The sequence below is a fragment of the Eumetopias jubatus genome, unplaced genomic scaffold (assembly GCF_037043125.1).
Source record: "Eumetopias jubatus isolate StellerSeaLion01/CBP00866 unplaced genomic scaffold, mEumJub1_p1.0 scaffold_7, whole genome shotgun sequence".
Classification (NCBI taxonomy): domain Eukaryota; kingdom Metazoa; phylum Chordata; class Mammalia; order Carnivora; family Otariidae; genus Eumetopias; species Eumetopias jubatus.
The window spans coordinates 86,829,105-86,853,964 of record NW_028274813.1 but is presented as its reverse complement, the minus strand read 5'-3'; the positions used below and the strand labels follow the sequence as shown (position 1 = coordinate 86,853,964).

At 44.6% G+C, this 24,860-nt stretch overlaps 2 protein-coding genes and 1 pseudogene across 3 annotated transcripts in view; 1 reads left to right on the top strand and 2 right to left on the bottom strand.

The window, feature by feature from the left end:
* The window catches only part of LOC148163941 (uncharacterized), a 55,456-nt gene extending 46,798 nt beyond the window's left edge, over positions 1–8,658 (bottom strand). For both annotated transcript variants that reach the window (XM_088024776.1, XM_088024777.1), the window contains exon 1: positions 6,404–8,658. The gene's annotated coding sequence lies outside the window, so the exon portion shown is untranslated. The remainder of the gene's footprint in view (positions 1–6,403) is intronic.
* On the top strand, positions 7,834–8,645 carry LOC114226527 (SAP domain-containing ribonucleoprotein pseudogene; annotated as a pseudogene).
* A 5,980-nt stretch (positions 8,659–14,638) lies between the features above and the next one.
* On the bottom strand, positions 14,639–18,350 carry COXFA4L3 (cytochrome c oxidase associated subunit FA4L3). Its single transcript, XM_028126665.2, has 5 exons — positions 18,247–18,350; positions 18,071–18,132; positions 17,813–17,898; positions 16,797–16,857; positions 14,639–15,044 (listed from the first exon to the last, which is right to left on the bottom strand). Exons 2-5 carry the CDS (start codon positions 18,104–18,106, stop codon positions 14,976–14,978), a joined length of 252 nt encoding a protein of 83 aa, XP_027982466.1. The 5' UTR covers positions 18,107–18,132; positions 18,247–18,350; the 3' UTR covers positions 14,639–14,975.
* Between the last annotated feature and the right edge of the window lie 6,510 nt (positions 18,351–24,860).

Genomic DNA, 24,860 nt, shown 5'->3' with positions numbered 1-24,860 from the left:
ATACCAGTTTCGTTTAACACTTGTTATGTGCTAGGCTTTGTGCAGAACATGGGGATTCTGCAGAGAAGATAACGCACACCATTCCCTCTCCTGCAGCTTGTGGTCTAGCAGGGGGGACAGAGAGTAAACAGAGATGTATAGGGATAATTGAATGCAGTTGTTGGGAGTCAGCTGTCTGCTCACCACAATCAGCATCTCTGCCTTCTGCCTAGGCTGTTCCTTTTCCTGAAATGCCTCTCTCCTTCAGTTGGCCAATCTCTCTAGCTGTCCAGGTCTCAGCTCAGGGTCCTCCCTCGTGGGAGTCTTCCCTGAACCTTCCAGGTGGTTCCATGGGATCCTGCTCTCACTCCTGTACAGAGTGAGCATGGGGCTCAGCGCTGTCAACTCTCAGTAAGTGCTTGCTGTGTGAATGCCTGCCAGGTCTTTTAATCCATCCATGCCTTAAAAAAGCGTTTGCAGGGGCGCCTGGGTGGCTCAGTCGGTTAAGCGGCTGCCTTCGGCTCAGGTCACGATCCCGGGGTCCTGGGATCGAGCCCCGCATCGGGCTCCCTGCTCAGCGGGGAGCCGGCTTCTCCCGCTGCATGCCTCTCTGCCTACTAGTCCTTCTATCTCTCCGTCAAATAAATAAATAAAAAATCTTTAAAAAAAAGTGTTTGCATTTAAAAAAAGTAATATAATATTTATCTTAGTATCTACCATATATTCAGAAAAATGGTGGATCTTCATGCTGGTAAAGGTACAAGGAAATATTTCTCAAAACAAGGATGTGTGTGAACTTGAGGACTTCAGGGTGACTATGACTAAGCAGGAGGCAGGGCTGGTCCCCCGGGAGGCCCAGTGAGGTGCCCAGCCCCGCTTTCCTCAGGCTCACAGCCCAGGGGCCCAGCTGACCTTCCACTATCACCCACCACCCTGCCCCCTGGAGCCTGGTACCTGCCCCTGGGCTTGACCCCCTGAGCTACACTATGCTGGGGGACCGACGGGCAACTGGGAAAGGAGGGGAACCCCCATGGGGGCTGGAGCAGCTGGACTCCAGCTGCACTGTAGCACTCTACCCTGGGCAGCCTCACCAGGCGCGTGGACTCCGATCTGCTGGGCCTGGCCAGGAACTCCACTCCCCCACGTCCAGTCCGGGCCTTGGGGCTGAGGCCAGGTCTCCCAGCAGCACTGGTGAGCCTTGTCTCCCACCCACTCTCAAAAGCCTCTTGCCCCCTCTGGAGGAGGCTTCGTTCTGTCCCAAAGCCCCCACCTGCAGCTGCTTAGCCTCCAAATCCCAAGCTGCTCCCCTGAGCTTCCTCTTCCCATGGAGTCAGAGTTGGAAGATCACCTGGTGCACGCCCTATGTTTTACAGCTAATGACGCTGAAGGGCATCAAGTGCCCAAGGTCTCAGAGCTGGTAAGGGCAGAGTTGTGTTTTAAAACAAAGGGCAGCATCCCGACTCCGCAGCCAGCCCAGGGCCCCTTCCACGAGGCTGCCCTGGCTTTTCCAGCTGGTCTGAACCCGACAGTTTTCCTCTACCAGAGAGAAATTCTCAGGAATCATCGCCGCCCCCACCTTACACCCTCTTGCACACCCACTCTCCTTCATCTGACCTTCCGACCCAGAAGTGGGGGCAAAGCTCGCTCTTACCCCGCAGGCCTCTCCCAGCCTGGGACACCCAGTGTCAGGCCTCACCGGAGGAAGGAATGGCTGCCAAATGGCTTTACAGAAGGAAACTAGCACAGGTGTGCTCTGTTTACCTCCCTGGCTCACAAACAGGGCTGGGCCCTCCCTGCCTGACAGGGAAAAGCTCCGTCCTCGGAGCCCAGCCCTCAAGCCTCTGCCATTCGGGCCACAACCTGCTCGTCCTGCCTCATCTCCCACCACTCCCGACCCCAAGCTCTCTCCCCTCACAGCAAACCATCTTCAGGCTGCACCACGCCCTCCAGGCCTCTCTGGCTTTGTCAGTGCTGTTCCCTCTGTCTCTAAGGCCCTTCCCTGCATCTCCATAGAGCAAGCTCCTTCTCATTAGACCCAGCTTAAAGGTCATCTCCCATCCTCTGTGCAGACGCATCCCGTTCCCCCACCCCATGTGCTGGGAGTGCTTCTGTGCCATCTTTATAGCATAATAAAGATACAAGCTCATGAATCTGTGTCCTCACTAGACTCTCAACTCCTCAGTGACAGCACTTTTGTCTTTATCTTCCAATTCTTAGAGCCTGGCACTTTTTTGAGTAGGCACTCCAAAAAAAAAAAAAAAAAAAAGGAATAAATGGCTAAACAAAATCAGTATATGGATCCTGGATTTATTCCAGAGCTAAATTTGGAAGCAGGTCTTAATGTTACACAAGAATTCCCTTCCAGCTCATTGATTCAACACATATTTATAGAGGACCGTTATGTGCAAAGCACTGAACAAAGTAGTAGAAACTCAAAAGCTGGAGTAGACTGGTAAGTCATGGGGCAGGATCTGAACCCCAAGACGGCATGCCCAAACAGAAAGCTCTGGTATAAGTGTTTTATGTTCTTAATTCATGAACTCCACACCATCTGCATACCGCAAGCACCTGGAGAGCTTTGAAGAGCACGGGGGTGCCCAGCCTGGTCCCACCGAGCGATTCTGATGTAATTGATGTGGGGTGCAGCTTGAGCACCGGGGGTTCTGATGTGCAGCCAGGGCTGGGAACCCCTGCTGAAATGAGGGAGTGCAGCGTCCAGTGTGTAAGGGGAGACCCACCTGCAGCCGAGGTGCTTCTGGGCCAGGGTCCTGTTCTGCAGACATGGAGCTTTCTTGTCCCCATGGGAGTGGCCCCAGACGGTGTAAGCAGGGCTAGCACCTCCTCCCTGGCACTCCCCTCCCCCCCCCCATGTCTCACCAGTTCTGACCTTCCTGTAGCATTGGAGTTGCCAAAGACAACTTACTGGGGAACTTCCATGGTTTCCATGCGAGGCGGCGGGGCGGGGGTTCTCCGGGCTGCCCGCCATCCAGCCTTCAGTATGAAGGAGCCAAAATCTCTGGGTCACAGCGAAGACAGCTGATGGGGGCACCCAGGGTGGATGGCGAGTGGGCTGCAGGCCAGAGGGATGGAAACACCCCCCCACACGTCCCAGGAGAGTGGGGAGAGGGCTCCTGGGCCCACCGTCTAACGACTGTCAGACTCAGCAGCCACTGCGTCCCCTGCACCCCCTGCACTGGTAGGCTCCGAGGGACCGTGAGGGTCCCCAGAGCTAGCGTTGCCAGGCCACGTGGTTGCAGACAGCAAGGCTGGGTTTTCCCTTCTCAAGCCCAGGCAGTGACTCAGGGAACAAATACCGAAAGCAGACAGTGACCTCGGCATCCTTGCCCAACGGGGAGTGTGACCTTGCCCCAGAACCCTCTTAGGGGCCCAGGGTCCAGGGGGATGGAAACTGGCAGCATGGTGTAGGCGTATGGAGTCCACAGGATGCTGTCCTCATTTGCTGGGTGCCCTGAGCCCCTTGCTCCTCACAGAGGTGCTGGGAGCACAATTTCATTTGATCTGCACCACAGCACTTGGCGGGGGCGAGGGGTGCAGCTTTTCAATCCAACGAGCTTGGAGCTTCCTGGATTCCCACAGTCCCTTGGGCAGCAGTGCTGGGCTCCTACCTGGAGGGTCTGGGAGAACGGACTTAGACCATCACTCAGATCTCTCCCGATGCTGAACTTCCTGCCTCTCTAGTTCTAAGTCAGGATTCACCACTGCTTGACCATAAGGAGCCATCATTTAGTGTCCGTTCTTCTAATCTTGGGGGCTAGGATGTGCGTCATGGCTGCACCCCACCATGACCACACGGGAAATAGCTTTCTTTACAGGAGAACAACAGACTAAGGTACCAGAGCAGCTGCACTACGAGGTGGGTCTCACCCCCAGCCTGTGCTTATGCTTAAGGGTAGAGACCCTGTTACCTTTACCCTGTGTAAGCGCCCCCTGCCCCCATATTACCCGCTAGCACAGGATACAGCACGTGGCAGAGGCTCCTCAGGTGTTTTCTGAATGATGAAACCCAGTGACGAATCTTTTTGCAAAGACTCATGCCATAACTGACCTTTGGCATACTTAGTCTTAGGCATTTTATTTTTTTTTAAGATATTTATTTATTTATTTATTTATTTATTTGAGAGAGAGAGAGAGAGAGAGAGAGAAACAGCATGAGAGGGGAGAGGGTCAGAGGGAGAAGCAGGCTCCCGCTGAGCAGGAGCCCGATGCGGGACTCGATCCCAGACTCTGGGATCATGACCTGAGCCGAAGGCAGTTGCTTAACCATCTGAGCCACCCAGGTGCCCCAGTCTTAGGCATTTTAAGTATTCATTTATTCAATGAACATATACGACGAGTGCCAGCCGTGCATCAGGCATGCGTCAGCTGCTAGTGACCCAATGGCAAGCAAAAAAAATAAATAATAAATAATAATAATAATAGCTCCTCATGGAGCTCCAATTTTGTGGGGGAAGAAATTCATTTCCCAAATCCACATAAAATGGCACTGAGATGAAGTTGCTAAAGAAAAGGGCCACAGGGCTGTGGAAGTACAGGGAGGAGGGCCTGCACAGGAGTCAGAGAAGGTTTGAGGGAGAGGTTTCCACGTTAATCCACCAACCATTATGGACCATGTTCCAGAGTTTGCTCAGCAAGATGCCAGGCACACCTTGGCTGCTTGAGTGATTTCCCCCCCCCGGTCCTGAAGAACAAGACGAAAACCCGAGTCTTCTGCCTGCCCCGTCCTTACTCCATGCCACCTGAAGCTTTAAGTTTTCCGGTCAAGAGGAAAGAGGATTTTTGTTTTTTTATGCAAAGCAGCTTAAACTGAAACTGACCTCACCATGGGCGTCTGAGGTAGTTTTCGGTGACTGAGGAGGAAATGAGCCAACTTTCCAGGAACCTCGGGACACACCCAGATTGCCCAACAGTGCAGGGCAGTGCAAGCCAGACACCTCCCAGGCCCCTTCTCCAGCCGCACGACCCTGAGGGATGCCCTCCTCAGGGCCAGCTCCTCTAGAGCCAAAGCTCCACAGGGGGCGACCCCAGACCGAAACTTCGCCAGGGGCAGCGCAGGGTGAGGGCAAGACCGGGCCTGGAGAAGTGACCCTCAGACAGGCCAGTCGAGGCTCAGAGACCAAACTGTGTGTCGTCAACCATCAGGAGATGGCTGAGGACCCTGTTCCCTCTGATGCTTTGCTTCTGAGCCGCCCTCATGCCTTTTCAGGGCTCTTAGCTCGTGCTACTGATCCTACGGCCCTGGACAGGTGCTTGGCTTCTTTCTGGCTTTCTGCTCAGCTCGCTTTCTCTCTCCTGACTGGCTTCTCTCCATGTCTACTCCCTCAGTAACTTGGGGCGCCAGTGGCCCTATGCTGGTTTCTCAGTCTCGGCTTTTCTCCCCAGGTTGTGCGCCTCTGACCGTAACTCCTGTCTGTCTCTTCCTTTAAGCTCCGGAGAGGGTCTGGCCAGCCTCGTAAGCCTTTGCAAGCCGGGCCTCCTGGGGTCTTTGAGAAGGCGGCTGGGAATACCCTCGAAGACCCAGTCTCACCCCCTCTCATCATCGCTCCTTCCCGCCGATCAAACTGGTTTTCCTTTTGGATGTACAGATAGCTACTATAGCCTCAAATTCTTCCTGACTCCGTGGCTGAGAACGTAAACTCTGTGCTGCTCTTCAAGCTTTGTCCCTCCATGGAAACACCTTCTCTCCTAGCATGCTGCGTACATATGCACCCATGGCCATGGTCTCAGCTATGGATTTTTTTTTTTAAAGATTCATTCATTCATTCATTCATTCATTCATTCATTCATGGGTGGGAGGGGCAGAGGGAGAGAGAGAATCTCAAGCAGACGCCTCACTGAGCGTGGAGCCCAACACAGGGCTCGATCTCACGCCCCTGAGATCATGATCTGAGCCAAAACCAAGAGTCGGAGGCTTAGCCAACTACGCCACCCAGGTGCCCCTCAGCTATGGATTTTGAAGCCTCTTCATTGAAACTTCTTTGTTCTAGACCAGAGCTTCTCCAACTTTAGCTGTGCATAATAACCTGAAGAGGTTCTGTATTAAAACACAGAATCCTGGGCCTCCCCCGCCCCAAAGATGCAGACTGAGTCGGCCTGGGGAACTGTCCCAGGTGATGCCGTTGCTGTGGGTGGAAGCGACTGCCTGGGGAGTAGTGGGGGGGGCTCGCACCTGCAGCCCTCACCCTGAGGCAAGGAATGCTCCCCACTTACAACTGGAGGGAAGTAGAGCAATGAGGAAACGATGCAGGCATGTAGTATCGTAGTGAAAACGGTTCTAAATATTAACCTACCCCACCGGCCTCCTCCTGAGATGAATCCCCCTTTGCAAAGCAAGGTTCTAAGAAGTTAGGAAACTTGCCCCAGTCACCCAGCTCTTGATTGGCGGGGCCTGGAGTCAGGTACTGACCTGTCTGCTTGCTCCTGGCTCACTGTGTTAGCTGGGAAGCTGCATTAACATACTATTTGATTGTCCCTCGAAGAACTGCTATCATCTGTCCTGATAAGGGTGGTCAGCTGTGTCACCTCTGCAGAGAAATGAAGATGTTCTCAAGAGCACAAGCATCTACCCATGCGCCTGATAAAGCCACTGCTTCTCAGGTTAGGGTGCCAGACCAGGGCAGCCCGGCTGGGAGAGGCGTTCCCACCCCTGAGTCTTCCAGGCCAGGCCTGACCTGCTCTCCCGATAGCCACTGATGGCTCAGCACCTGGCAGAAGTCCCCACTAGTTACGGAATGTTACAAGGAGCAGAGAGCTTCAACAGCATGCTCGAAGTGTAGCACCCGGACCAGCATCATCAGCCTCACCTGGGAACGTGTTAAGACACCCAGGTACTTGGGTCCCACCCCAACATACCAAAGCAGAAATTTGGGGTTTAGGGCCCAGCAATTCACATTTTAACATGCCTTCCAGGAGAGCCTGACGTACAGCTGAGAACCACTGTTCTACTAGAGAATTAGGCAGGTTGCTGTGGAGGACTTCTCTGGTGACATGGCTGGTTCCGGGCTCCCTGGGCAAGCTCTCACGGACACCAGTGGCAGAGTGGCTGGTGAAGCATATGCTAACCCAGCTGTGAAGTCAACTGTAACTTCTCTTGCTTCACTTGGTTACAGCCTTGCCCTGGAGAGAATTTACTGCCAGCATAGTCTTGTTGCTGTGGTAACTGTGTACCCGGCGGGGGCCCTTCCTCTGTGGGGGGTAATATTTGTGTCGCTTAGACACTAGGTAAACCCAGTGTCCGGATTCTGCTCCCAGGTCTCTGCACGTAGGGAAGCCTATTTGTTGTCACTGCAGGGACTGACTGAACGAGAAGCCCTGGTCCAAGTGATCGTTAGCGTGTTTCTTACAATCTTTAGCAATGTCCAATTTCCTGTTTTCAGGGAAAAAAAAGCAAATCAAATGTAATATATAGGGTAGGGGATTACTTCATATGGTGGGAAAAAAATATGCCAACCTGTCTTATTTCTTGGCTAAGATCGCAAGTAAATGTGGAGCAGATTCTTTTTTTTTTTTTTTTGAAGGGGGGGCAATAATTCACATATCATAAAATTCACCCTTTTTAAGTGTACAGTTTGGTGGGGTGTTTTAAAAGATTTATTTTATATATCTAGAGAGAGAGAGAGAGAGACAGAGCAAACAGGTGGAGGGGCAGAGGGAGAAAGAGAGAGAATCTCAAGCAGACTCCCTGCTGAACATGGAGCCCAATCCATAACCCTGAGATCAGGACCTGAGCCAAAATCAAGACACAGATGCTTTACCAACTGAGCCACCCAGGTGCCCCAGTTCGGTGGTTTTTAATTTAAAAAGTGCCACAAGAGAGTGGACCAGGGGGGTAACCAGATGGCGGCAGAGACGGTGGAGCTCCATCAGCTGAAGTTTGCTGAACTAAAACAGGAAGGTCTTGCTCATGGTTTTGAGACCAAGGGAATAAAACAAGATCTCATCAATGGGCTCCAGGCATATCTTGAAGAGCATGCTGAAGAGGAGGCAAATAAAGATGTACTGGAGATGAAAACAGAGGAGGAAGAACCTGTCAAAGAGGAAGAACCCTCTGAGAAAACTGTTGATGTGGCAGCAGAGAAGAAAGTGGTAAAAACTACTTCTGAGATGCCACAGGCGGAGAGAATGCAGAAGAGAGCTGAATGAGTCAGCGTACCTCTGAGCTTGGAGAGTAAGAAAGCTGCCCGGGCAGCGAGATTTGGGATTTCTTCAGTTCCATTCAAAGGCCTGTCATCTGACGCCAAGACTATGGCTAACCTGGATAAACTACAGAAAAGAGCTCAAAGATTTGGTTTGAATAATCTCCAGAAAGTCTACAGATGATGAGAAGCTGGAAAAGAGGAGGGAGTGATTTGGGATTGTCACAAGCTCAGCTGGAACAGAAACCACAGAGGATACACAGGCAAAGGGCAGCGCTGTGGGATTGCCTGACGAAAAGCTCTTCCCGCTTTCGGTTCACCAGTGGTTTCCATCTCTCTGACTTGTCTTGGTCATATATATACCTAAATGCACAGTCACGTGCCTAGGTCCCGCACTGCAAGGAGAGAGCGTGGACCCTGGTACATCCAGAAACTTGAGCAGCAATTTGACTCATTGCTGTTCCAACAACTTTAAGGTGGTAGTTCTTGTGTTGTTGTTCTTTAATTATTATTTTGCTTGTTAATAAAAAAATAGAAAATAAAATAACAATTAATATGTATAAATAAATAAATAAATAAATAAATAAGTGCCACAAGAGTACTTTCTGGGGTGATAGAAATGTTCAATAGCTTGTTTCGCATGATGCCTTCATGGCTGTATATAATTATCAAAACTCCTAACTGAACCATTAAGACCTATTCATTTTATTATATCTAAACTATACCTTAATTTAACAAATAATTCTAAAAGTAAATGTTGCCAGGACACCTGAGTGGCTCAGTCGGTTAAGCATCTGCCTTTGGCTCAGGTCATAATTTTGGGGTCCTGGGATCAAGCCCCGCATCGGGCTCCTTGCTCAGTGGGGAGACTGCTTCTCCCTCTACCTGCCACTCCCCCTGCTTGTGTGCTCTCTCTCTCTCTCTCTGACAAACAAATAAAATCGTTTTTTTTTTAAAGTAAATGGTGCTACTTCAAAAAAATCTGAAACACTTAAAATCTGAGAAATATTCAGTGGTTGACTCAATGAACTTGTCTCCAAATAAGAAGCAAACAACAGGTCACACTTGCCTGTGGTACAAATCCATTTCTCATTTATGTTGATAAGGAAAATTCAGATAAGCAACGGTATTATAAAATAAGTCAGGCTAACTTGCCTGAGGCAATATAGCCTTAACAGACACCAAGGAAAACTATCAACTTCACGATTACACACAGCTATGTAAAGGAAAAATCACATACATTTACTTGATGTAAATACAAAAAAGTGGATTTTAATTTTTTAAATAGTATGCCCACTCTCCAAATAAGTAGTACTTTATTATATATGTATTATGTCATGCCAAGGGAATGAGAAAGTTGGTTTTAGCATGTCCGCAAGAGTTTTAAATTGGGGGTTTTCCTTAATTTTATTCTAATTTTTATTTTAAAGCTAAGTAGTATGCACATGGGCAAATGATGGAATAAAACACCACCAAAACCAAACATAAAAGCTTTAGTTTCTAGAGAAAAATGGCATAATTACCTGAGGCAACTTTCTAAGCATGGGGAGAAAACATTTTAAGGGCCGATGACCAGAAAAACTAATTTGATTTCTGTAGCTCTCTTGGGTACATGCACTTAGCTTCACCTGCCTTCTTCTTCTTCTTCTTTTTTTTTTTAAAGATTTTATTTATTTATTTGACGGAGAGAGACACAGGGAGAGAGGGAACACAAGCAGGGGGAGTGGGAGAGGGAGAAGCAGGCTTCCCGCGGAGCAGGGAGCCCGATGCAGGGCTCAATCCCAGGACCCTGGGATCATGACCTGAGCCGAAGGCAGATGCTGAACGACTGAGCCACCCAGGCGCCCCTTCACCTGCCTTCTTATTCAAACTACATTTCATCACTTTTGAGTGTGAAAATATACGTAATGTACTTGTGTGAATAGAGTGATTACTAAAAGACACACATTTGTCTCTAAGGATGTGTCTTTATATTATATAAATATAAATATTTTTGTTCGTATGTGTTTTCTGGATGTGAGGTCATCCATGTGGGCATATGTGTAGGGGTTTTTATCTCTAGCTAGGTATTTATGTAGGAGAGAGCCAAGGTGAGATGTATTTATCTATGGGTGTGTTTGTGCTCTCACAAAAGTTTATAATTGGGGCGTTGTGCACCCAAGGTGGACGAGTCACTAGAGGTAGGGATGTGTGAATTTCAAACAGGCAATGTTCCCACTCACGGGAGAATATAAGTTTATTATTTTTTTTAAAACATTTTTATTTATTTATTTGATAGAGACACAGCGAGAGAGGGAACACAAGCAGGGGGAGCAGCAGAGGGAGAGGGAGAAGCAGACCTCCCGCTGAGCAGGGAGCCCGATGTGGGACTCGATCCTAGGACCCTGGGATCATGACCTGAGCTGAAGGCAGACGCTTAATGACTGAGCCACCCAGGTGCCACGAGAATATAATTTTAAATATATTAAGACCCTTCTGCTTTATAGAGATAAGAATTTTAAAAAAGGGGGGGGAGCACTTTTTGAGCAATTAGTGCTGTCCATATGAAACACCAGGCTGGTACTTTACTGTCTCACATAATTTTCACAACTAACCTAAGCAGATACAAATTAACCCAGCTCTATAGTTGAGGAATCTGAGGCTTGTCCAAAGCAACATAAGGAAGTGGCAGAGCAGTCTGATTTCAGAACCTGTCACTTCACTTCAAAGTCTACCAGAAAGTCTCAAGTGTGAGACAATCTTCCCAAGGGGGGAAAAAATGATGAATGAGTATTTCATTAGCCCTCACACCAGTTTTCAGTCATATGAATGTGATTTTAGCTTTATTCCAAAAGCTTTCTTCACATCTTATTTTCACGTAAGAGAGAATTATAGATGTTTGCTTAAGGCTGAAGGCCATAAAGTTGAAAGGACTCGGGGCTTTAGCTGAATTGCAAACTGGAAAAATCTGACCCGGGAGAGCGCTCCTTCCTCTCTGGGCTCCAGGACGCATCCCCGGGTCTCCTCCCCTAACCGTTTCTCTCAGTCCCCATCAGGGACCACATCCTCCCCCTCTGCCCTCCGCAGGCCGTCTCATCCACGCCCTTGGTCTCACCGCCCCCGGAACTCTCTCCAGCTCACGCCTTCTTGCAGTTCTCCAGAAGTAATCGACCTAGATAGCTCACAGGACTTTCAAACACACCAATTCCAAAGTCTAACTCATTTTCTTCCTTATCTACCCTTCCCTGGAACATTCCACTTTTTTCCTTCTATATTCTCCACCTTGGCACCACCACCCACCCACTTACGCAGGTGAGAAACCGGGGCGTCATTCTGGACATCCTCCATCTATCTTCCACAAGCCTTGAGGTCTTCTCATCACCGACTCTCAAACGCAACCTCTTTCTTTCTATTCCTTCTGCCCTTGCCTTGTTCACTCATGACCCTCACCACCTGTTCCCTGGACCACGCCCCGCAACAGCTGGCCTCCGGCCTCCAACCAAAAAGTCCCTGCTAGTGTGCGTGTCCACCCCTGCTTGCTGTAGCCAACACTCCGGTCAGTAAACTGTGTTCCCTCCTGCCACAACTTAAAACCCTTTTCTGGTTCCTTTGAGCCTGCAGGCTAACAGCATAAGAGGCCCTACACATTCCATCTACCCCACTCTACACTCCGATATTAAATTTCATGTATTAAACAACTTTAAGTTTCCAGAAGATATGCTATTTTAGCCCTCTATGCCCTGGTAAATATGCACTTTTAGCTCTTTGAACTGCTGGTTTCCAATGACTGGTTTTTCAAGAATCCACCTTCTTTGGGAAGCTTTCTTTTGTACCTTGTGCTTATTTTTCTCCCGGCTTTATTGTCACTCTATTGCTCTGATTGTTCAGAGGTGTGTCTGCCTTTCCTACGTCAGATTCTTGAAGCCGGCACAATGCCTACCACACAGTGAATGCTCAATAGTGGTGCAATTTCTTAAATATTTAAACTGTATAAAATTATTATTATATCTCAAATTTAAAAAATTCAAAGGCCACATCCAAGAGAATCTTATCCCTATCAAACTCTGTTGGGATAGCCATTCTACACAAGCTCCTCTGGAGCCATGTTTATGACCACGTATTTTTCAAGTACTCAGTACTACAACCTAGCAACCAAACGCAACAAGGGAATCTTGGATTAGATTCTGGACATAAAAATACAGCTATAAAGGTCATTACAATTAGAGAAAACGGAAATGGATTGTATGTTAGGTGATATTATTGAATTAATGTCAATCTTTTTAGTAATGATAATGGTATTACAGTCAGCTAGAATGTCCTTTCCCTACGCATAAAAAGCTTTATGAGGTCTGTACTTATTTTTTAGGAGTTCATTTTATTTTTATTTATTTTTGAGAGAGGGAGAGAGCATGCACACACGATGAGGGGGGCAGAGGGGGAGGGAGAGAGAGACTCTCAAGCAGGCTCCACGCCCAGCACGGAGCCCGACATGGGACTCGATCTCATGACCTGAGCCAAAATCAAGAGTTGGATGCTTAACTGACTGAGCCACCCAGGTGCCTCTCAAAGAGTTCATTTTAAAGGAGAATATACAGAGAGATACAGCAAATGTGGCAAAATGTTCAATAAAAAGTATGAGTATTCTTTGTACTAATTTGCCAACTTCTCTGCATACCTGAAAATTTTCAAAATAAAACATTTGGGGCAAATGCTAAGAACACAGACAAAAATAAAATCAATAAATCTTCTGAAATTTAAGTATTAATATTGCTCTTGGGGTTTCTCCCACCCAAATCTGTTGCCTGGTACCTTCCATTGCCATGCTTACCCCTTAAAGCCACTGCATTTCAATCAAGTTTGTGTTTTAGTTGCAAGGCACTGTTACCCCTCACAAAACACTCTACAGTTTGCTCTCCTTGTTGGCCTTCACAAGGCTGTTCATTTTTATTTGCCTAAATGGCACCATATTGCACTTTAAAAACCTAAGCAAATAAAACTGTGCTTCCTAACCGGTGCATGTAATACCTTGAGATCAACCGTGGGAGCTTTTGATCTGGGAAAACTTGAAGTGATAAGGAATCACTAAGGTTGAAGGAGTAGTCTTGCTTTAATCCTCCAGAGGATTAAAGTCTCTAGTAAGAACTAGTTATTTTTTATTGCCAAGAAGGGCATACGGTAGCCCTTCTCTTAAATTTCTATTATATTCAGACAGAAATTTTTAAAAGGTATTTATCATCTTTATCTAAAAGAGTTGGGGCGCCTGGGTGGCTCAGTTGTTAACCGTCTGCCTCCGGCTCAGGTCACAATCCCAGGGTCCTGGGATCGAGCCCCGCATCGGGCTCCCTGCTCCGCGGGAAGCCTGCTTCTCCCTCTCCCACTCCCCCTGCTTGTGTTCCCTCTCTTGCTGTCTCTCTCTGTCAAAAAAAAAAAAAAAATCTTAAAAGAGTTGATGAACTTAGGTATATACCTAAGAGAACTGAAAATATATGGCTCCACAAAAACTTGGACATGGCGATTCACAGCAATATTACCCATGTTACAGCCAAAAAGTGGAAACAGTCCAAATGTCCATCAACTGGATGGGTAAACAAAATGTGGTATAGCCATACAGTGGAAAATTAGTCATAAAAAGGAACAAAATATGCATACATGGCACAACATGGATGAATCTTGAAAACATTACACTAATCAAAGGAGCTAGACACAAAGGTTATGTAATATATGATTTCATTTATATGAAATGTCCAGAATGGGCGAATCCATAAAAACTAAGTTTATCAGAGTTTGCCTGGGGCTGAGAGCAGGGGGGTCAGGAATGGGGGAATGACCCCAATGGGTACAGGGTTCTCTTTGGGGGAATGAAAATATTCTGGAGTCAGATGGTGGAGATGATTGTAAAACTACTAAAAACCACTAAAGTGTGTACTTTACATCGATGAATACTATGGCATGTGAATTATATCTTAATTAAAAAAAAAGTAATGGAAAGCAATTCCTACTTGGTCCCATTTTTAAGAACAGTCAACGGGGAGCCCAAGGGCATGCTGGGTGTGGTTGCACCTTCAGTTTTCAAGTCACCATTGGCCAGAGTGAAGTGGCCCCCATCCTACAGAGTTCGGGCAAAGCTCTCCATTCCCCCCTCCCCAGCCCTCGAGGGAGCACCTCTGTTAGCCCTGGCATCTGCAGGGCCCATTTCAGCATGCCCCACATTCCTACTCATCACCATAATCCCAGCGCTTCCTTCCAAGACCAACTGTCATGCAAGTCTCAGCCCCTATCGCTTCTTCATTTTCCTCATTGTGCTCACCACTTTTTATTCATCTCCCTTCAAAATTTGGTTTTATTCATTGCTTTATCTCATCGGCCCAAGAACGGTGCACAGCTAACAGCAGGGACCCAATAAATTTCTGGTGAATGAGTACACTTGCAAGAAGAGTTTACACAGAAATTTGTACTGTGTATTATTTTAAAAATGAAGCTCCATGCTTCAAAATGTGTTTTTCTCCCATAAAAAGACTTTAAATATGTATTTTTAAGAAATCTCACACACATAGTATTTTATTATAGACAGTTTAGTTTACAAATCTTTATACACTTTAAGGAAAACAATCCGGCATCATAAACATAAAAATTTCAATATGCAAAATTAAAGTTACAACGAGAAAATAAGCACGAACTTATTTTTGCACTATGTGGTTACTGCTACACTACCTTTATAATTCCTATCCAGAGTCCGAAAATGTAGTCAAGCCCTAAAAATGTAGCAGAAGCATTTCCGCACACTGGTATCCATAATCTAGTTTGTGCAGCAATGTTTCCACTAGATTCATAGAGTATTCTTTGGAAGAAAGAAACAAGGGCTGTTCATTTGGTGGCCCTTTGGACTTTCTGCAACTCTTCAATGGGCTTCCACTGTTGGTTGATTGTTAGAAGCTTGGCGAAAAAAAAAAAAAGAAGGAAAACACAAATGTTTTTTAAGATCTGTCCTTCATCCTCACGTCCCTTTTTGGGATTTGTCCACACTCCCCTTTGGAAAGAGCATCACCATAATATTTGTAGTCAAAGAACCATCTCTCCCCGTCTCTAAAAACATGGACAAAACAGTAATATGGGCTCTAAAGAGCCTTTGGGTTCCTGAGTGTTATAGGATCAGAAAGAAAGGTCATATATATTTGCCCATTTTCATGTAACAGGTTCTAGATTTCTAAGTTTCCCACAGTTTTATGTGAACTCTAAGTTCAAAAAGTGTGTCTGCCCCCAGTGAGTCGATGTATAATGCTCTAGCACAGGGGCTTGGTACAGAGTAGGCTCTTAAACAAACTTCCTCATTGTAATACTCAACAAAGGTACAAATGATCTAAGTTATGCAATCAGGGAAAAGGGGCAGAGCTGTGGACAGTCCTTGACTTCCAAAAAACTCAAATTGAGAGATTCTCCTTTATCCTCACAAGTTTTCTACTGCCCCAGGATCTAGGATATATAGGTAGGTTTTTTTCTTTTTTTTTTCAATTAAAAAAATTTTTTTTAATTGAATTACAGTATCATTAACATACAACGTTACAGTAGTTTCAGGCGTACAACAATTCCATACATTACTCGGTGCTCATGATTCAGCAACTCTATTCATTACTCAGTACTTACGACAAGTTCACTCCTTAATCCCCATCACCTATTTCCCCCATCCCCCACCCAGTTCCCTCTGGTAACCACCAGTTTGTTCTCTATAGTTAAGAGTCTGTTTCTTGGTTCGCCTCTTTTTTGTCCTTTGCTCATTGTTTTGTTTCTTAAATTCCACATGAGTGAAATCATATGGAATTTGTCTTGCTCTGACTTATTTTGCTTAGAGACGCAGGTAGTTTTAAAGACTCTAAATGTCCTTCATTAGGTCAAACTCTGCTATTTGAAAGTTTTGTTAAAAAAAAAAAAAGATTTCCTGACAGACCTAAGTAGTGTTAGTTCCAACAGACTCAATGTTTCTTACTTCCAAAATATTTAAAATGTTAAAAAATCTTTGCTATAGTCTTCAAAGAATGAGTGATTATTTGCTGATTTTGCTTAAAGAAAAGGCCACCCCTGTTTCCCAGAGCTTCTGTTATTTATCCCAACAGACCTTATGTAAACTTTAGATAAATAATGGATACAAGGAGATAATATATTACAATAATGATGAAAGTTAATATTTGAGTAGGTACTCTGGGCCAGCCACTATGCTAAAGGGTTCTATGTATTTCACATTCTTTGATCCTCTTCACTCTGAGGTACAGCCCTATTATTGAGCCCATTTTAGAGGTTCTGACAGCCTCAGAAAGGCCAGATTGTCCCAAATCACCTGTGAATAATGGAACAAGGATTTGAACTAGACCTCCAGAACTCCATAGCACTCCCTTTTCCACTACATTAGTGTAAGGTAATGTGAAAGGTATTAAATCCGTTTTGCTGACTAGGATGCTCAAGCTCAGGTTAAATGTAAACCACTTTTTTTTTTTTTAATATTTTAGAGAGAGTACAAGCTGGGGAAGGGGCAGAGGGAGAGAAATTCAAGCAGACTCTGTGCTGAGCACGGAGCCCAACATGGGGGCTTGATCTCACGACCCTGAGATCATGACCTTAGCAAAATCAAAAGTCAGACACTTAACCACTGAGCCACCCAGGCGCCCCGTAAACCACTTTTTAATGTAGTAATACCTTTCTAGGTACATTAGGATCCACAGTTTCCCAAGGTTCTGGATTTCTTTTCCGATCAATGCTAGAAATAAAAGAAAGCCGATTAAACACTAAAGTAAGTGAATTTAAACCTACTCTGACATTGGGTCTATAAACATGCTGGGACATCATGGGACAGATCCAGACTGATAAACAGGCATTCATCTATTAGTTCACTGACACTGATGGAAGGTTAGGTAAGGGAACCTCAGGGTTTGGCTCAAACATTGAGGACCAATTAATTCCTCTGCAGGGTAGAAGCTCTGTGTTCCCTTTGTTGGCCTGGATGGGAGAATGCTCCCATAAACTGAATAGAAATGGGGGTGGAAGTGAAAGGGTATGAGCAAGCAAAATATATTCTTGCTCTGGTTTCTGGGACAGGCAGAGGGCTGGGCTTGAACCCTGCAGGTGGTGAACTGCACCGAGTGAGTCCCCTCTGCCAGAGCCTGGCTTTACCCCCCTTTCCAGCCCTGCCCTAGGCCAAGATCGGTTTCAAGTTTTTCTCTTCCTCATATTCCAGGACACATGGTATTTTATCTTCTCACAACTGTGGTATTTTATCTTCTTACCTAGAGCTGAGATTAGGTTCACTGTAGACAACTGAATCTATAAACTCTACCGCATTAGGAGAGATCTTTCTAATAAATCGGAATTTTAAAATTTCGTTAAACTAATGATTTAAGTTTGATGACAAATATCCCAAAAGATCATTTAAAAACTTTAAGTTTCAAAACTTAAGTTAAAAAAAATTAAACTTTGCTGCAGAAGTGGAAGAAGGCCAATGGATGAAAGGATATTGAGATACAAAGAACAAACTCATTTTATTAGTATCATAATTTAACAGTCTCCTGGTATCAGGGAGCTTTCTAGTCCCAACTCCAACTTCACAATTTGATATTCTTACCCTGGGGTGAAACTAGGAAACTGATACCATGCAGTTCATTACTGAGGTTAACCTAACACTGCTAAAAACGTTTCTACAAACGATGCCTACTTACATCACATCACTTTTTTGAAGGGAGTATACAGCAAAGGACGAAGCTCCACCCGCTGCTGCGGTCATGATCAGCACCAAAGGAATAAGCTAACAAAGAACAGGTTGAGGGTAAATATTCCGATGTTTCCAAGTGAAACATATGAAATATAACAGAAGAGCTAGATATCATTTTATACTTTCTTCAAAATACGCACCACCTTTTCATCTTTAAAAAAGTAGTTATTCTAAGTCAAGAATTTCAACGGTCTTAAAAACTTACTTCCTTCTTTTTCCTCAGGAGTTGGAAAATGTTCATGATGACTTCACTGTAGAATGCCAAATCTAGAATTAAAAAAAAAAAATCCAAGATATTGATCAAAACTTCAGTCACTAGGACCCAACCTGGTGAGGACCAACCGGCCAACGTACTCCCCAAGACAGCCTCCGGCGGCTCACCTGGGAGGCGGGGCCGGGCGACACGCGCGGACGATGCAAACGCCCAGAACCGAATGGGGTCCCGGTGTCCGCACTTATATACGGATCACAAACGATGGGCCGGGCCAAAGCACTCTGGTCACGCGGACCGGGCCGGGGGCGTGCGGGGCCGCTTTCCCGGCTCGGAGCCGGGCTCCCGGGCGCCCCCTGCAGGAGGTCCTGCCCGCGGACGCGAAGCAGCCGAACGCGGGCACTGGCGCCCCCTGTCGCCGGGCGTGGTCCCTACCTGCCGCCCGCCGAGAGCTGAGGCTGGCCGTTGGCGCTCGGGACCAGGCCCAGCGCCTGCAAGGGGGTCGGCGCTAGAAAAAGCGGAGCCCCTATGGCCAAAGCCTGGGTGAAAACCGAGCCGTCTAAAAGGCGGTCCAGAAAAGGAGCCGCAGAGCCGGGGGGGCGGGGGGACGGTGGGGCTCCCGGGTGCAGGCAGGTAAATTGAAATCAATCCAATCACATTAAAAGTTCCAAAATGTGATGCAGCGCACATATGGAGATAATTAAAATTAAATTGTAAAATTCATTTCAGAAGGACTCCCATGGTGTCCTGATTTGTTCCATTAAAAGATTTTAATTTCCATTCTCCCCCTTCCCCCATTCTTTAAATGGAAAAAATCAGGAGGTGAGGGGAGAAGAAACAATCAGCTTTGGAAAGGTTTCCATCTCGGAGACGACACAGTCTTTGCCTTCGTTTTGAGGTCTCCTTTTCACTTGCCCCTAAACTAGCAGCCTTGCCGTGCACAGAGCATGCAGGAGGCTGCAAAAGCACGGAAATAATGCTAACTCTTCCATTAAACCAGGGCCATGTGTCAGACTCTGTGTCGGAATCTTCCCGGCGTTTTTGCAAGGTGAGCATGTTATTTAGGCTCAGAGATGTTCAAGTCATGAAACTGGTAAGTGGCGGAGATGTCATTAGAACCCAGGTCTGTCTGGCCCCAACACCGCTGTTCTTCCTGCACCACGCTCTTAGCTACTGCAATTAACCCAAAAGCACTAGCTCGGTTATTTTAAAATAGTTATTTAAAAACAATTAATTTAAAACTGTTTGAAGTTCAAGCTATGAGTTAAGGTTAAAACGGAAACGTGGGATGAGGCTCAGTGCGGCTCATTCCGTTGAGCGTCTGCCTTCGGCTCCTGCATTGGGCTTCCTGCTCAGCAGGGAGCCTGCTTCTCCATCCGCCCGCACCTTCCCCTGCTTGTGCTGTCTCTCTGACAAATAAATAGATTAAAAAATCTTAAAAACAAAACCAAAAAAAGGGAAACATCTTCATGTCCTCTGGAGAGGACCAGTCCCAGATCTGTTTTCAACCCCATTTTAGTTCTAGTCATGGGCTTTGCAGGGAAACAGACCTGAGCTCGGAGCCTACCCTGCCACACTTTATCAGCTGAATGACTTCGAGGAAACTACTTAACCTTGTGAGTCTGTTTATAAATCTGTAAGATGGGGACAAACCTAGCATAGGAGGGGTTTGGAAAAAATGTTAGAATGTATGTAAAGTGAGTGGCATTCTGCCTTGCTTGTAGTAGGCATTCGATAAATAGTAATTATTATTTGCAAAGATTTGTTTTGTTTTATGTAAGGCAGATCATAAATGTAGCTTCACACCCACTTATTCTGATAAGCATTCTTTACTGTGTAACCTCAGAGCTGTAACTGGAGACATTTTCTGGTTGGTTAGGTTCATTAATCAGTACATCAAAGAAAACTCAACATTAATTCTCTGTGGTTTATATTGTATAGAATCAAAGGAGCCTTTTAATGCTCCTTCTGCAGGATTTCTAAAACTACTTTTGTCAGAAGTTTCTTTTAAAGGCCTCATTTTTTTTAACAATCAAAGATAAATGTTTCCAGGAAGGAAGGGAGGAAAAAAGGAAGGGAGAGAGAAGGGGAAAGAGGAAGGAAGAAAGACATTTTCAGGACTCTGTCATGTCCCCAGATTAAAATGAATGTGTAGCCCTTGCCCACTGATGACTTTAAACTCAGAGCCCTGTTTTGCCAATGTCCTTTCTTTTCAAAATGCAGTACAGTTTTGTAGTAGTCTAGGCCTTAACCTGGAGACAGGGCACAGTAAATTTAAAAGATTAATAAGATAGGAGTCCCTTACTTCAAGATTCATACAATTTAGTGCCTGTGAATAACCCCAGGCATGATCTGGCACCAAAGACAGGTGATTAATTCTGACTAAGGGAGTCTGAGAAAACTTACAAAAGGTAAGGGTATTTATTGGGGGACAATTAGGGAAACCAAATGCAGACCAGACATGAGAGAATATTAAAGAAGTGTTGTTCATTTTGTTAGGTGTGATAATGGTATTATATTTATGGAAAAATTCCCCCCCCCTTTTAGAGATTGTATATGGGAATATTTAAGGGGGAAATTTTTTTTAAAGTTAGCTCTAGGCCCAACATGGGACCTGAATTCACAACCCCGAGATCAACAGTTGCATGCTTTTCCAGCTGAGCCAACCAGGTGCCCCTTAAGGAAGAAATATGATGACTGAGATTTACTTTAAAATACTTCTGCTAAAAAACAACAAACAAAAAGAACAAAAAACAAAAACAGAAAAAACAACCTTCTGCTAAAAAACAAAAGAAGTAAATGAAGCAAAATATTAATGATTATTCAGCCTAGGTGATAAGTATGTGGGAATTTGTTACAGTACTCTATTTTACGCTTGAAAATGTTCAGAATAAAATGTTTTAAAAATTCACAAATTATATATACAGATATAATGTGCCCATATAACCTTTAAGATCTGCTTATTTCTCCTCACAGAAATGAGAATTAGACCCAGACAGCCACACTTTCCTTTCTTTAAGTTAATGCCCACGTTTACTGACCTTGTGGGAGATGCAAGGTCAATATGTAGTTTGTTTTTTCCCAGGATTATTTGTAGGCACAGCTCCCACTCTTCAAACTCTGGCAACCTTTTTAAAGAACCCACTCAGAATACTCACCAGCATCACTCTCCTCGTCTGCTCCAAAGCCTATAATCCACTGGGGGAGCCTCCCCATCCCACTCCAATTGCCGGTAACCCTAGAACCTTCTCTAGCTGCTGCCAGCCAGGCTTGCAGGGGCATCGAACTATGGCTGTTTGGCCCCCCACTCTAAGAATTTCACCTTAGATTTTAAAAATCCAGCTCAATTTTTATAAGAAAAATATTCTTTAAAATACTATTTTGGGGGCAACCCTCTCAGATCCCCTCCCTCTTTGGGAGCTTTGTACTATTATTACTCAAACTTTGCTTTGCTGCCCACCACTAAATAATAAAATAAAATAAAATACAATAAAATACTATTTTTTTGTTGAAATTCTTTCTGCCCAGCCTTCAGTGACTACCTAGTTATCAGGTTTGGCAAAAACTGGATTTGTTAAATTTTGGAATGTCTGGGGTGCACTATATTGCTTATGGCTGCCAATGTGGCCCAGAAAGGAGTTTGAGCACAGTGAATAGGGAAAGCTGTTCGCACTTCTAAGGTGCTTAGCAGCTGAAGTGTTCTTTTGTCACTGATTAAGAACACCGGTTTCACAAGTTGCCCAGAGCGTCTCTATATCCCATTAAAACTGAGCCAAAGATATCCTTTTTTAAAAATAATTTTTATTGTTATGTTAATCACCACACATTACATCATTAGTTTTTGATGTAGTGTTCCATGATTCATTGTTTGTGCATAACACCCAGTGCTCCACGCAGAATGTGCCCTCTTTAATACCCATCACCAGGCTAAAACTGAGCCAAAGATATCCTTGATCTGACTACATTATTTATTGTTTTTCAATGAGAGGAGACACATGGTTTTTGTTCTCAGGGGGCTTCCAAAGTTTTGTTGAGAAGTTATCATTACATCATTGAACACTACATCAAAAACTGATGATGTACTATACAGTGGCTAACTGAACATGATAAAAAAAAGTTATCATTACAATTTAAAAAGACATTTTCAGCCTCTAAACAAAGTGCGGGTACTAAATTTCCAGTCTGAGCACTAGAAAATTTTTCTGGGGAAAAACAACAGGTCCACAGCCAGAGTCTGAGTTAAAGGGTTCAGGCCAGCGTGCTGCAGGGCTAGGGGTGGTGAAGCCCTAATGGCCGCCTTGTCCTATAAGATCAATAATTGATAGAGAACATGAATAAAAATTGTCAGAATTCTAATCAGGTTTCTAGGTGTTTTCCCTACTATTCAAAAAGGGTCAGTTTGTTAGAAAAATTTTAATTGAATTATATTTTATCCCTATAAGTAAAACAGGTCTTTTCTTTAATTATCACCCAAATAGTGAGGTTTTGCTTAATCAACAGCCCTCCCATCCAAGTACTAACCAGGCCCGACCCTGCGTAGCTTCAGAGATCAGACAAGATCGGGCACGTTCAGGGTGGTAATGATGCAATGTATGGTGATTAACATAACATAATAAAAAATAAAAAATAAACAAGCAAAATAATCAACAGCTCTGGCTCCAGTCAGAAATAGGAAACTTTCCAACAACCGTGTAATATTTATAATTCCATATATGTTGTTCACTATGCTCTCATAGTACCCCGCGTTTCTTTTGAAGCACATATCTTTGTTTTATGTAATTCACCATGATTTGTCTGAGGTCTGTGCTCCCAGGTGGCCTGTAGGGTACTTTGTCTCCTCCATTTACAGCCCAGCACCTAGTATGGTGCCTCTTGAGCGAAGAAAGGCTCAGTAAGGTGCTTACCAGACTTGGTTAGGTGAGAAAAACAAGTCAAGAGCTCCATAGTGCCATGCATTTCTGGTTTTTAGAAAATGATCTATACGTGCATAAGGGACTAAAAGATGATATACCTAAGTATTTTCTTTGTGTTTATCTGTATTTTCTAACATTTTAATTACTTTTGTTTTAAAAGGAAATAAAAACATACATATAATCTATCTCCTTAAAAGTTGCATATAATTACAAAAGGAAAAATAATAGCTATATGTAGAGGAATTGGACAATCCTGTGAAGAAGTGATCAAAATTAGCATCATCGATATGGGTAGCCTCATGTGTCCCCAGCAGTGATCTCTGAGAACATGGCACTTATGTAGCGCTCCACTGGTCATGCATAACCTGAATCCATCATGATGCAGAATCAGACAAACACAAATCAGAAGCCAGTCGTTCTATAAAATAGTTGGGTCTGTACTCTTTATTTTTTTTAATTTAAATTCTATTAATTAACCTATAATGTATTATTTGTTTCAGGGGTACAGACCTGTGATTCATCAGTCTTACATAATACCCAGTGCTCATTACAGTATATACCCTCCCCAGAGTCCATCACCCAGCCCCACCTCATCCCCCCACCCCCTCCCCTCCAGAAACCCTTAGTTTGTTTCCTAAGATTAAGAGTCTCTTACGGTTTGTCTCCTTCTCTGATTTCATCTTGTTTCATTTTTTCTTCTCTTCCCTTATGGTCCTCTACCTTGTTTCTTAAATTCCACATATCAGTGAGATCATATAATTGTCTTTCTCTGATTAGCTTATTTCATTTAGCATAATACCCTCTAGTTCCAACCACATCAATATAAATGGTAAGTATTCATCCTTTCTGATGACTGAGTAATATTCCATTGTATATGTACCACATCTTCTTTATCCATTCGTCTGTCAATGGACATCTGAGCTCTTTCCAGTTTGGCTATTGTAGACATTTGGTCTGTCCTCTTTAAAAAATGTCAAGGTCAAGACTGAGGAACCATTTCAAATCTAAAGACACATGAGAACTAAATGCAATGTATGATCCTAGACTGGATCCCATAACTGGACAAAAATTGCTGTTGGGACAATAGATGAAATTCATTGGATAGATTAAAATATTCTACCAATGTTAAATTTCCTGAGTTTAATGTACCATGGTTATATAAGAAAATAACCACCCTTATAAGAAATATATACGGAAGGGGTGCCTGGCTGGCTCAGTTAGTGGAGCATGCAACTCTTTTTCTCAGGGTTGTGAGTTCAAGCCCCACAATGGATGTAGAGATTACTTAAAAATAACATCTCAAGGGAAAAAGAAAAGAAATAAACCCTGAAGTATTGAGGGGTAAAGGGGCATGATGCATAAAATCTATTCTTAAATAGTTCTGGGGCGCCTGGGTGGCTCAGTTGGTTAAGCGACTGCCTTCGGCTCGGGTCATGATCCCGGGGTCCTGGGATCGAGCCCCACATCAGGCTTCTTGCTCGGCGGGAAGCCTGCTTCTCCCTCTGACCCTCTTTCCCTCTCGTGCTACCTCTCATTCTCTCTCTCTCAAATAAATAAATAAATAAATCTTTAAAAAAAAAATAGTTCTGAAAAATACCATGTGTGTATATGTATATGTGTGTGTATGTATATATAAAAAAGGAGAGAGAAAGCAAATATGGCAAAAGGTTAAAAATTGGTGAATCTGGTTTAAGAGCACATAAGAGTTCTTTGTATTATTCTTGGCGACTTTTCTGTAAGTATGAAATTATTTCAAAATACAGTTAAAAAAAGCAATCAACCCAAAACAAACAAAAGCAACCACCATTCCCACTATAAAAATCAACATACAGGGGTGCCTGGCTGGCTCAGTTGGTAGAATATGCACTCTT